This window comes from Chelmon rostratus, chromosome 14 (genome assembly GCF_017976325.1).
Source record: "Chelmon rostratus isolate fCheRos1 chromosome 14, fCheRos1.pri, whole genome shotgun sequence".
NCBI classification, from domain to species: Eukaryota; Metazoa; Chordata; class Actinopteri; order Chaetodontiformes; family Chaetodontidae; genus Chelmon; species Chelmon rostratus.
The window spans coordinates 11280599-11294943 of NC_055671.1; the positions used below are offsets into that span (position 1 = coordinate 11280599).

Below are 14345 nucleotides of genomic sequence, written 5' to 3' on the forward strand. Positions count from 1 at the left end.
TTGTCCGATGGCCAAAAAGCTCATTTTTGGTCTCATCAGACCAAAAAATCTTCTTCCACTTGACCATGGAGTCCTCCACGTGCTTTTTGGCAAACTCTAGTCGAGATCTAATATGACTTTTCTTCAACAGTGGCTTTCTCAATGCCACTTTCCCATAAAGCTTTGACTGGTGAAAAACCCAGGCAGCAGTTGCTACATGCACAGTCTCGCCCATCTCAGCAGCTGAAGCTTGTAACTCCTTCAGAGTAGTTGTAGGGGTCTTGGTGGCTTCACTCACTAGTCTCCTACTTGCACGGTCACTCAGTTTACGAGGGCAGCCTGATCTAGGCAGATTCACACAAGTGCCATATTCCTTCCATTTCTTGATAATTGACTTCACTGAACTCCGGGGGATGTTCAGTGCCTTGAAATTTTTTTTGTAACCATCCCCTGAATTGTACTTCTCAATAACCCTTTCCCTGAGTTGCTTAGAGTGTTCTTCTGTCTTCATGGTGTAATGTTAGCCAGGAATACTGATCAACCACTCTCTGGACCCTTCAGACACAGGTGTTTTACAACTCAATCACTTGAAACACACCCACACCACTCAGATGATCTTCATTTCGCTAATTGTGAGACTATTGGCAACAATTTGCTAGACCTCTATAGAATTAGACCATTAAATTAAAAAGGGGGTGAATAATTATGCAAACAATTATTTTTATTTATATAATTTTATTTCATTAACATTACTTTATAGAAATCTGTTTTCACTTTGACATTAAAGAGTTTTTTCCAATAAATTTTTGTGTTGAGAGAGCCAAATTTTATTGACCATGATTGATTTAAGAAAGCAATAAAAGGGTTAAACATCAAAGGGGGTGAATACTTATGATAGGCACTGTAACGGTGAGATGCTCCACCAGCTGTTTCCTTTCAGCATTTCACAACTTTTCCAGCCTTTTGTTGCCACCCTGTCAAACTGTTCTTGAAACGTGTTGCTGGCATCAAAATAAAAAACATGAAATTAGTCAGTTTCATCATTTCTTTTCTTTATGCTAGTTTCTATTCAGTGTGAGGTTTCAGTGGTTTGCAAATGATCACATTCAGACTGAAACCTCAACAACCACTGGATGGATTAAGAACGTACAGTTTAATCTGGGATTTGTGCTGCACACTGCTTTAGTAAAGCACCTGTCATGGTTGGAGTATTTCTCAGGACAAAAATCTGAAATCATGTTCAGTTTCCTGTTGCAGTTTGGTTAAGTTTAGGGAACAAAATGACTTGGTTAGATTTAGGAAAAAATGATCAGTTAAAATAGACCCTTTCACAATGTTAACATTATAGAGGCTAACTTCCCCCACAACACCAACACAACTCATATCAGACCACGCAAGTTCAGGCCAAGCACTGAAGTCGGCTTGCAGTAGTTGAAGTGCATCACCTGCTGCACCGATCAGCTCATCCTTTCAGTCTAATCGCACATTTGCAGAACAAGATGTGACGCATAGCACAACTGTGCAAAACTTGATCACTGGCTAATGCGGTTTCTACATTGTTTTCCTTCTCAGCTTGTACAGACATGCTTTCCTAAAATACCCCGAGGTCGTCTTTGATTATTATTCATCAATTCCATTTCTTCTGAACAGAAATAAAAGAAAAGTCAAAACATTTTCCCCCAAAAACACTTTAATTGTAGATGGTCACAAAAATGATCTCAAGTGGGACAGAACAGCATTTGGTGAAATCATATTGAATAAATAAATGTAACTCAGTCCCACAGGGTTGATCACGTGTAAACGTGCTGTGTACTGTGTATGCAAGCTACATTCACCGTCCTTTACATGCACCTAATACAGTCTTAAAAAACTTAAAATATATCAGGAGAAACCAAAGGTGCTAATAAAACAAGACATATAAACAGCACAAGCACAGAGGTGGCATTAAAGTGGTGGAATCGTTTCCCTTTTAAAACACATTTGGACTCAAACGCTTCAGTCTCACTGGACATGGTCACATTGTCTTGATACAACCTGAAAGAATCAAATCACATTTGTGAGGCAGTAACAAAAACAGAGCTTAAAAGCAATTCAGTTCAGCTGTGCCGAGCCTACAGATTGCCCTATCACACAATTTGAGCTCATAACTCAAAGTAAAGAAAAGAAAACCTAAAGAACACACCTGTTGTAAGAGCAGGTACACCACATTATCAGTGCCTCAAAGCACTGTGGAAACATCTAACAGTTCCTTCAGAGCACATGCAAATGGACATTCCAAATCAACACAAACGAATACAACTGATAAGTTGTAGCAAACAATGGTCGAACACAACTAAAACTGGAAGAAAGAGAAGGAAGATTCGGGGAGAAAGGGGTTAATGGAGAGGGGATAATAAAACTGTCATTGTGCCCCTTAAGTTGTGTTCAGACTGAACACAGAGGGAATTTTCATCTTGATTTATTCGCACCAATTTGACCGCTGGAGTGTTTTGAAGTCCGTGCTTGTTAACCACAAACAGCCAATTACAGTGCAAATGCTCGCTGTAGTCAGTCAGCAGTAACGCACTAATGCCAGCCATGTAGACTGCCATGTGCATGAAAAATGTCTGTAGAACTATCAACTACTCTTTTTATATTGAAAGAACACTGCAATTATTTTTGTTTTTGTGTCCTGTTCCTCCAGACTCGCTCCATTTTTTTAAATTTAACCATTCTAAAGCCACCAGAACAATGCGTGGATCCAAACTTTGTGTTGCCTCTAATTGTCCTGTCATGTTCAGTCTGAACACACCCTAAAGGCTACAGCAGAAACGGGAGGAGCATTAACATTCCAGCCGCTGGGAATTCGTGCAGAGAGAACTGGAGGTCTCTACTTCTTCCATATGGTGTAGAAAACCCATCTGACACAGTACAATTAAGGATCGTACACAACAAAATGTGATGGCGTGCAAACATGTGCAATGTATGAACAAATGATCGCAGTTCAGTTTATCTCAACTTTTTTTGTAGTTTTGCCCATCATTATGTTGACACAAAGCTCGAACTGTAATCAACATGGTGAGAAAACAAAAATGCCATCCGAAAACATTTTTTAGCTTATTTATCCTCCAATTACAACATGTTAAAAGCCTCTGGTGGAAAGGATACAGCTCAGAGTAGGAGGGCACACACACCACCTCTTTGGAGAAGTCCACCGGACACGAGAGCTTTCCCAGCTGCTCCTCATACAGACTCAGTGCCTCTGTCAGATTCACGCTGTTACCCTGATGAACAATGACAGAAAACTGGATTTAATGCCTCGCCGCTCTGTTTCCACCAATCAGTCAAGTTGCATTCACATCCATGTCTGTCCAGACTTGTATGATATATGTAGTGAAGGCTTTAAAGGAATTTAATAAAGAGGTATTCAGCACATTTTCTGGCCAAATTGAAGTTATCACTGTATTGAAATGTAGGACTCCAGTCAGTAATTTCCCGTGAGAAACCTGCTGTCTTCAGTTCAAGGATATTTTTCCAGAAGAGGAAAGAGGGCTGATAGAGAGCTTCATCACACGGTGCAGCAACAATCACCTGAAGCTCAATATCAGCAGAAGCAATGAGCCTGTGGTGGACTACAATGCTTCAAATATGGATGTTGCTGCAAAGAAGTTACAAATTGTAAAATGTGGACGCTTCACACAGGAGATCTATATAATCTGCATAGTTTCAAGGTGGACACACAAGATTAGTGTCACCAATTCAGTGTCTGACCAAATGTTAAATATGGTCACAGTCTGCCCTTCTGTTCCTGAGTTATGGTGATGAATAACGGCCAGAAAAGTGTCTACACAATTCACAAATTTTAATCAGTTCATCTTTGAGTCCAGGTGGACATTTGTGTCAAATTTGAATACATTTCCTCAAGGCACTCCTCAGATATTACGTCCATGAGAATGGACACACTCTCTACCTGATGGTGACTCAATACTATGACTGACTTCTCCCTTTGTTGGCTGATTTCTCTGAAATTGATTTTAATATAAAGATACTGACTCAAGCTTACATCTAAGAATTATTTAATCCCTCCAATCAAATAGTAATTTGACTCCTTCCTTGCAATATTCATGAAATGTATCTTCAACATGAAATGTAAAGAATAATGAAAGCAAGAAACTCTGAAAACCCAGTGTCAACCAGTTATTAAATGGCAGTGGGGGAGAAAAAACTATAAAGCATCTCTGTCTGCCCTATGATCATCTCAGAGATTGAACCATTGCAGCATCTGTTTGGATGTAAGAACGACATCAACGTCAGCATTTCCTAAAAGGACAAGACTCACCTGTGTGAAGTATCTCCCAGAGGGATGCAGGACTTTTATTGACAGATCTAAGATGAGACGCAGGAACTCCCATGTCGAGTCTACAACAAGCAGTTAGACAGGTTCAGACATACGTTGAGCAGTAACACGTCTGTGCTGCATTTAGGCAACACCCCAGACAATATAGACAGGTATAGGCAGGTATCAGACAAAATGGACGGATTTATGCAGGAATATGCTTATTAGAGTGAGTTAGGTTCATGTACTTTTCGCCGACAGGTAAATGCAAGTATAAAGTAAAAAGCCAGTGTTAGGTTCAGAATTCAGATATTGAAGAGTCTGACTCATTTTGACTAAAAGAATTCAAAAGACGGTTGAATGAAATCAGATTAAATGTTTGTGGTAATGAAGAGCTCAAAAATTTAAATGTAAGAATATTTAGTGACTTTGAAGGACTGTTTTTAAGCACTTTAAGACCTGCACACACCCTGGTACACATGCAGTATATTATATAAAAAACACAGAAACCTTCTTCTGGCTCCGTAGATATCGGGATTGCAGTGAGGTCATTAATTACGTAATCAAACGTCCTTCCTTCCTGGACGTACTTCTTCAGCACGGGGACACAGTCCTCGACTAGTATCTGTAATGTAGAGATGATGACAGTCCGCTCAACTCTCCTCTTAGCTTTCTGACATCTGGCTCGCAAACATGGACGTAAACAATGCTGGATTTAAAGAACTTCAAGAGAACAACACACTAAATGTAAACAAAACTGCACCTCTGACTCCGCCTGTTCATACCCGGCTTTAACAAACCGGTTATTGAGGGATCACAAACATCAGGGGAAGAAAGTGTTCAGCACTCACTTGGTAGCAGTCTCCCTTCAGGTTGTCCAGGATATTGCCGCAGGTTTCTCTCATGTGCGTTTTGCACCCGTCTATCACCTTCTGGTCAATGTGCACACGCTGTTAAGGAATAATCGATCAGGTGCAGGTGTACAATTACACGCATTAGTAAAACGCTGAGAGAGAAAAAAAAACAAAGTCACAGCACAGAACAGAAAAGGCTCCGAACCCATAAAGGATATCTCCAACATGGTGATCATCTTTGGCTTTTGTTTGACCACCTCGGCAAGGATGCCTCCATCACCTCCTCCTAATATCAGCACCTCTTTTCCAGCATAATTCTCTTTGCCGCTACCTATGATGGCTTGGGTGTACGCCAAATCGCTCTCAGCCAGGTCTGCAAGTTAAACAAATCACTAAAATCATTGATCAATCTGCGTCAATAATGCAAACTAACAATAATCACCATTGAATTCAAGTGTCATCTGGCATGTTACATTACAGCGTGGTTACATTAACACACTTGTCACAGTGCAAATGAAAAAAAACATTAAACTGACAAACATGCCACGTACTGCAGTGTTGAATACACTTACTAATGTCTCCATTGAGCACGAGGATATTTCCAAACTGCTGTGAGTGCAATATTTTTATGTTTTGGTATGCAGAATCTTCTTCGTACACCACCCGGTCAATGTCATATTCAATCAGTCTGCCATCAGCTGTGGGCCAGTATCGGTCAATTTTTGCTCCTCGTACAAGGGCGGGGAGCCTTGGGGTAAAAGGTGAACGACACAGTTCATTACATTTACTGCAACACGCATGAAACACGGCGATCACCTTTCTGCGACGTGAGCCTCCAGATACTTACCTTTTAATCCTTGTAATATTGCCATTTAAGAGAACCTTTAGCTCCTTTTCCAGTGCATTTAAAAGCTGTGGAGGAACAACTGAGTCAGAAATACCATAACAGCAGAACGTTTTCATCAACTAGTAGGATATTTTATAGTGCTAGATAGGCGGCCAAAACACAGGCAATGAAAAATGCAGCAGCGTAACGTATTGTGTTTTTAAATCACCTACATTGTCTAGTTGTGCAATGTTATCCTCTTCGTAACACTGCAGATCAATGGTGACCAACCCCTGGGAGTGCACACGCAGAACAGCAAGCCTGAGAAACGAAGCGAGAAAGAGAGCAAAGCAGTAAAGTGAGTGGAACATTTTATTGATTGATTCTGCACCCAAAAAAACTAAGAAAGTGGAAAGCTTCAATACGTCCACTGCACCCCTCCTGTAGCATAATCCACCTCCCTGCTGAGCACCAGTGTGCGCACTATATACTTAACAGGCTTAATGACACTCACATAAGGCCAAATAACATCGCTGACTTGTTTCTGTGGAGGTTTATTTCCTTCCAAAAAAAACAGGTAGCTTTAGTCATGTCAGACCAGCCCAAACTCGTTCAGCAGGGCTGACAGAAAACAGTCACTGAAATACTGACCACTAACAAGGCAAATACTCCAGTAAATGCACTTACTGACCTCTGCATGGGTCAAAGTCGGCATGCGTGTCATATGATATGCATTAATGTGTGCTCGTTGGGAGCACGACAGCCGTCTCAGTCTTCTTAATGAATTCTTGTCACTTATGCAGGATTTCTTCTTATATTAAGTCAAGTGATGAAAATGGACTTATCTCAACTAATTAAACCAGATCTGAACTAGCCCAGCCAGGTTATCTCCATTCTGGCTTTGGGAAACAGCTCCATTCTGGATTGGGTTGCTGTGCTCGCTCACTTGCAAAACAACAAAAACAAAACATGTTTATTTTGCCTACACTACACAACAAAAGATGCTCTATGGAGTCTTACTTAACATCCTCACATGGAAATAAACAAACCCAAATGATTTTAGTGGATAACATTCTTTTCCAGAGGGTAAGCTGACTAAAAGCCAACAAAACATCCACATTCCATGTGGCAGCATTAAAATGTAATGTTCATGCCTTTGCAATATTTGAGACAAATAACGCAATTAAGAGCGCAGACGACACCCAGCTTTTGTCTGACAAAAAGTACAAAAATGTTGTTCTTACCGGCCATTCTTGCCTACGAGAGTAGCAAGGTATCCATGCTCATTTGTGTCATGGACAGTCTCTGTCATTTCCTGCTCATGAAATATGGACAGCAGACCAGGGACTGTTGTGGCAGAGTCAACTGAGGACAGAAAGACAGGAGATGATTATCTGCTCCCTTTACACTTTCTCTGCATCACTGGTGAGAGAAGTGCTCTGATCCTTTACTCACATAAAAGTAGTAACAGTAGTAAAAATACTCTATTACAAGTAAACATCCATTCGAAGTACTGCTTAAGTCAACGTACAGGAGTATTATTAACAAATTATGCTGAAGGATTTAATCATATCCTGTATCAAGTACTATCAAGTACTGGTGTCATATCACTACAGTTTATACTACTGGATTATCAATACATCATGACACATGGATTTATGAGTAAGCAGCATTTTAATGTTGTATTTATAGTGGGGTAGTTTACTGGACTGTAAAACAAAGCACTGTATTTTACACATTCATTATGATATTCTCACTTACAATTGAACCGATAATTTTACGTGTCAAATAAACGTCTTGCAGTAAAAAGTACCGTCCAACATGTAATAGAGTGTAAGTACAGAGTAGCAATACATGGTAACACTCAAATACCTCAGAACTGTACTTATGTACAGTAATGTAATAGTAACAGTATAACAAAGTATCCTGTCTATCTATTAGACAGAGCGAGAGTGAGAACACATATGGAATTATGCAGCAAGCAAAAAAGTGTGAAAGCAATGCAAAAAGCAAAGTATGCTTTATATTTTAAGATTCTTCACAGTGTTTGCATTCTCTCTAACAGCTTCAAGAGGTATCACCTGAAAGGGTTTAGTTGGTTAAGCGTGCCTTGAATTTTGAATAAATCAGCAACAATGTCACCGGCAAGGCGGCCCCGCACCATGACACCTCCTCCTCCATGCTTCACGGTGGGAACCACACATGCAGAGAGCATCCGCTCACCTTCTCTGTGTCTCACGACGACGCAGCAGTTTGAACCAAAGCATCTCAAATTTGGACTCATCAGACCAAAGTACAGATTTCCACCTGTCTAATGTACCTGACTTGGCCCAAGCAATACTTTTCTTCTTGTTCGCTCTTTCAGTGGTGGTTTCTTTGCAGCAGTTTGACCATGAAGGCCTGTTTCATGCAGTCTCCTCTGAACAGCTGATGTTGAGATGTGTCGGCTACTTGACCTCTGTGAAGCATTTATGTGGGCTCTAATCTGAGGTGCTGTTAACTGAGACTTCTGAGGCTGGTCACTTGAAAACCAAGGACATGTGTATTGACTTTAGACATCATCACTCCAACCCCGCCAACACTAAAACTGATGGTCAGGATTTGAACACTGGAATTTATAAGAAGATGAGCTTTGATTAACACCAAAATCCTGTGTAAAAAAAGCCAGCCTTTTTTTACATTCTCTTTTATCTGTTTGTATATTCCTCTGAATCTTAAAGTGAAAAATGCATTAACAAAGGTGATCAAAGACTGCAGCAGTATCACAGCTGCTCAACAGAGAAGTCTGGTTGCCCCTCTGGGGACAAATAAAGTCCTGCTTAGTCTTGACTCTTTACTTCACTGAGCGGTTCTTGTCATACTATGGATTACTACAGGGGTCAAATAGGGCAAGTTAAGTACATGAGGAAGGCAAGAAATTCCAGTAATTAACTGTTGACAAGGCACGCCTGTCAACTGACAACCAGTCCAGGCAAATACCTCAACAATGTGCAAAGCCGGCATCAAGACAAAACGTTGCTGTTTGGAAGAATCTAAAATAACATACGTTGGTATAACAATGTATATACATAAATACACATATTAATATACATACATATTAATATACATACATACATTATGTATACATAATGTGTATATATATGTATAGTGTATGCATAACATACACACGTGTGTGAGTCATATATATACACATATATATACACACAGATTTAAATATATTTAAACACTATATAGGTACGTAATAATACTTATACATTCTTTTACTTTTATATCAGTAAAGGAAATATGAATACTTCTTCCACCACTGCCTTTACGTATTAGAGTTCAACTCATAAAACTACAAAAATGGCCGAATTTGCGCCACTTCCTGTGCGACCTCGCTGCATTGAACATACTTTATTCACATTGTTAGCCAGAGCGGTACTGAGCCGCTATCCTGTGCAATGGGACTGAATAGAGTTTAAAAAAAAAGTGTAACGTCTAACAACGCACATGACATTAAAATCACACATTTCAGCTACAATAGCTTTCAGTTTTGAACCCTAGCTTGTTAAATACATCTCTGTGTGCGCCACTATCAGCCATGTTTAATCCAAATCAATAAAGCGTTACTGTTTTGAAGGGCAGTGACAGACTAGCAGGTTGATAGTAGCAGGCTAGCCTGCTAGCTAGCATGCAGCCCTGATGCAGTGAGTGTAACCTGACTGCACTGGAGTGCGTTCAGCCGCCCATCGCACTCGACTTACCTGCCGTAGAGAGGTTGAAGTCGAGAGTATAATGTCGCAGTGCCATGTCTGAGTGCAACCGTCATCCATGCCTGGAATAGGCAGGCTGCGAGTATTTATGTGCAGAGACAGAGGGAGGGCCCTGCTACCACTGCTGCTACCACTACCCACTACACTCAACCAGGCGTGGCTACTGCGGTGTCAAGGGAGACACGGTGACAGAGCAGAGAGTAACATGCGAGGCGAGAGAGAAATCGCCCCCCCGCGGAACGGTGCAATAGAAAGAAGAAATAAACTTATTTCTCTTTTATAAACATTTACATTCAAGGTCTTACAGTGACTTATTTAATCAGCTGTTTAGAATGAGACACCATTTCCCACATTGTTTGTATTTCTTTAGTAAGAGTGTTAAAAATGATTTTGAAAATGAGAATCTGTATTGGGTTTTTTTCACTGTTCAACTTGAACTGGAAAAATTAGATCCGAAACCAGGGAGAAAAAAAATGTACAGCAACAGCACCAGAAATGTAAAAACGACTGGATATTTTGTTTCTTTGTTTTTATGAATCTGCAGAAACAACACTTCGATTTAAAATTGCCAGTATTTGTAACTTTCCCAAAGTATTGCATACTTTACAGTACCTAACAGAGCATTAAAATGAATTCTCTTGGATAGGCTTCAAGAACACATCATAACTACATACAGTTTATTTTTGTGTGTAAATGCACTGAAGGAAGCCATAAGGAAGCATGCCTTCCACGCCGTGCAGAGGAATTTTATGTCCATTAACTGATTTAAAGAAAATGCAATCATAATGGCCTTAACTGAACTTACACACAGTCACACTCCTCATGTTTTTGGAAACACTGGAACAGATGCCTGTACTGTATGTCTATGTGTTTTAATCACTGCTGACTTGTGAGCTGAATGATTCTATCCCTGCGTTGTTGTCCTCATACTGCATTCATTGTTTCTGTACTGTTATGACCCTGTGAGTCTGAAATAAAGTTACACTGAAAATTATGAAAATCTGACTTTTTAGGAGGATGCCTCACTGTCACAATTAAGGACTATTATAACACATTTACAGCTCCCGTCACTAGCCCAATATGAGAGCTTAATTGATTGGTTTTATTGTGTGGTTGATCACAACTAATTGCAGGTGTGTCATAAGGAGCTGTTAGGCAATACATATCTCACAAAACTTCCCTATTCCCCTGCCAATGAACTGCATGCAGGTGTTTCCAGGTTTGTGGAAGACTTAGGTGCGCAATTTGGTGGGCGGTATCTCTGTTCATAAAGTTGCTTCAGATTTTTCTTTGTAGCACACAGCAGCGACAGAGCCTGCAGCAGTCACACATGCACCATATCGTATGGTAGAATACATGTGTAAAGGCACATTGTACCCAGAATGGAGGGAGTATTGCATCTGAGTTACTTTCTCACCAACAGGTTTTCTAAATATGGAAATAATGTGGACACACCTGAGCCAAGAGGGACAGGGAGGGGTGAGTGGTGAGAGAGAGCAGAAGTAAAACATGCCATGTACTAACTGTGCTGCAACATTATAGATTTTCTATTGCATGTGGACCACAGGAGGAAAACTGAAATTAGTCTACATTAATTAGACTCTGTGGAACTGAGTGTGTAAGCAGCACAGTATTCTTATGGGTATCTGCTCACTCATACATACTCATGCAGATATGTAGCTGTGTGGTAAACCATAATTTCAGCCTCTTATTAAGATTGCATTTACTACCTAACCTCATTTAAGTCAAAGCAGGAAATTAACTGATCTATGTTTGTACAAATATATAAAAAAGCATGAAGAAAAGCAAATACAATTGACAAAATTCCACATGTCAGTTTTATTCACATAAGTGAAATGGGCCCAAATAGACATGACATATATTTGCTTTTAACCTAACATAGATATAAAGCTCACTAACAGCTGGGTATTTGAAAGAAACACAGTACATGCACAAAAGTGGATGATGCTGAGATTCAGAAGAACCCTGTAGTAGGTTGATTTATCCACAGCCAGAGGTTCTGACTGCAACTTAATGAAAAATCTGATGCAGATCTATTTGAATCAATCCAAGCTTATGAAATTAGCATAAATGGCACACAAGTGTGCACCATTAGTATCTATGGCATGGTTACTCACAGATATGGTTCATTCATGACTTGTATCACATTTAAAACACATACAGAGCATGTCCATTATCACAAATTCTCACAATCTCATGACAATTAATGCAAATACAAGGGGTAGGCATGTCCACAAAAGTATTTTTGCAATAGTGTCCATATCACAACACAGGTGGTACAGTACGTACTAAAGAATTCAAAATCACATGGTAACTTTTCACTTTAATTTGTTACTAGAAAGTTACAGTCATGATCACACTGTGGTGTCGAATGTAATCGATTGTCACAAAATAGTGAGAAAAAAAAACATGTACGTCACACCTTTTGCAGGGGTTCAGACAGAACCAAGCTGTGCTAAGACAACGCCGGGGGATGCATTGGTGGGGAGAGCGTGTAAAGGTGAGCCAGTGAAATATGATGCAGGAAGTTTAGCTGGAGTAACAGAGTAATGTGTTTATTGCACTACCTGCCCAGCACCAAACGGCAGAGAGACAAAGTTAGCGACTAGCTAGCGAACATAGTGGAGCATTCAGCAGCTAAAGAGCCAGATATTTCGCTCAAGACTTGGTGGAGACCAAAAACAGAGCTAAAAGAGAGTAAATACAGACTTATATTTGCCAGGAGGCCATAAATATGACTCCAAAGGAATGATAATGTTGCTCTGTAACTGCGGCATGTGTAAATAGGCAACGGTTTGCTAACAAACCAGTAAAGTGTTGTTTTCAAACTTGTTTTTGCTGCCCCCATGGCCAAAAAAATCAGTTACTGCAGTTACTTCATAGCAACATTTTTTTTTTCCTAAAAAGCATCCCGAATTGGAGGCCTTCACGTAGTTCTGCCATTTTGACAAACCACGACGGAATATCAAGTGAGTTTTCAGCGTCACTCAAGCTGACCATATACACATGTAGCCCCCCTGTAGCAAACTGTTAAAAAGTAAATCCACCACAGTCAAAAGCATCAAAATCAGAGTCTGCCACTTCAAAGTCAAAGCTGTTGTAGTGGGGCGAGTCGAGCGCGGGGCCACCGGTGTGGTACGCTCCCGCTGGCCCCATGCCAGAGAAATCCGTGTTGATTGGCAGGTCAGGAGCTTTGGCTTCCAGATTAGACAGAGAGCATGTACCGAGATAACCCATAGCAGAGGAGGCAGCAGCCCCTCCCATCAGCAGATAAACTGCCCTCACCGCCTGGGCGTTACTGATAGTGCCATGACGCAGACACCCGGCTGAATGTGCACCTCCTTTGTAATACTTTGAACGGGGAGAATTCCTACCTGTGAGCAGTTTGAAGAAAACATACATGCAGTCAAACAAAAACCACGTGTGGCTCACACCAACCCGATTATTGACAAGAAAATATTCCAAAAGAGCACTCGCCCTTCTAAACTTACCTTTCTCCCTCGGGGAAGCACAAGTCATAGGCCCTGGGGAGGGTACCTCTGCGTCGCAGACCGGGGGAGTTGGTGGATCTTTGTCCAGGATTTGCTCAGGCACCAGATCTCTGAGAGTAATGTGAGGCGGTGGCGCGTGATGTCGCTTACAAGGACTGAGAGGTGATGAGAGACTCTGCGGGGAATAAAAGGAGAACTCTGTTAAGGAAAAATATGGGTCGTCGTTTCATGTAGCAAAATCCAATCAATTTGGTTTGACCAAATACGTCAACCAAATTGCTGTATTTTGTGTTGTGCTAATTAGCAGGTTAGCATGCTAGCACGCTAAACTACGGTGAACATGGTAAATATTACACCTGCTTAACATCAGCATGTTAGCATTGTCACTGTACGCACGTTGTAATGCTGATGTTAGCATTTAGCTCAAAGCAAAGCTCAGCCTCATAGAGCCGTTAGCATGGCTGGAGACTTATGTACTTATGTGTTATGTATGTACACATTTTCCAAAACAATGACCTTCATAAATGTGTCTTATTAACTCACCTTTTTCACTTTTTTCAGCATATTCAGCCATTGACTAAAAAGTGATAAAAATGATTCAGTTATTACGTCCATAGAAATCACACATCCATCAATACATCAGTTAAAAAGTGCATGCCAGTGAAATAACTGTGTAGGTTGCAGGAGTGGAAAATGGAGTATTTGTGGCTTCAGTCAGTCTTCTTGCAGGTGGTCATCGTTAACAACAGGCTCTCCAAGTCTCTGATTATTAACACTGGTGCCTCACAAGGGTGTGTTTTGTCTCCACTGTCTCACTTTACACAAACTGACATCTGCAAACTTAAACACAAGATGCTTAAGTTTGCAGATGATGCCACATTGGTAGGTGATCTCTACATCTTAAGACACAGCTTAAAGAAATGAGGTTTCATCCCCCGTGACACACTGAAATGGTATGTATACAGTGTTATACACCATAGCTGGGTGTGGCAGTGAATGTCTCCCCATGGCAGTGTGGTTTCAATCATGTATCATTATAACTTAAAATACATTTATGTGCTCAAGTGATGGTATGTTGTTGATCTTGTTGTTCTGGTCTCGCCT

General features: G+C 40.6%; 1 protein-coding gene across 1 annotated transcript; it reads right to left on the reverse strand.

The window, feature by feature from the left end:
• Window positions 1-1657: 1657 nt before the first annotated feature.
• Window positions 1658-9861, reverse strand: sms (spermine synthase). Its single transcript, XM_041952537.1, has 11 exons — window positions 9721-9861; window positions 7219-7339; window positions 6208-6295; window positions 5996-6060; window positions 5721-5896; window positions 5367-5521; window positions 5146-5235; window positions 4805-4919; window positions 4298-4377; window positions 3127-3242; window positions 1658-2879 (listed from the first exon to the last, which is right to left on the reverse strand). The coding sequence occupies exons 1-11, from the start codon at window positions 9764-9766 to the stop codon at window positions 2849-2851; spliced, it is 1083 nt and encodes a 360-aa protein (XP_041808471.1). The 5' UTR covers window positions 9767-9861; the 3' UTR covers window positions 1658-2848.
• Window positions 9862-14345: the final 4484 nt, after the last annotated feature.

Coding starts and splice junctions, on each gene's coding strand:
- sms (XM_041952537.1), bottom strand. CDS start 9,766: ATGGCACTGCGACATTATACTCTCGACTTCAACCTCTCTACGGCAG. Junction 4,378..4,804: donor ATCTACGGAGCCAGAAGAAG/GTTTCTGTGTTT, acceptor TGCTTGTTGTAG/ACTCGACATGGGAGTTCCTG. Junction 3,243..4,297: donor CTGGGAGATACTTCACACAG/GTGAGTCTTGTC, acceptor ATTGTTCATCAG/GGTAACAGCGTGAATCTGAC.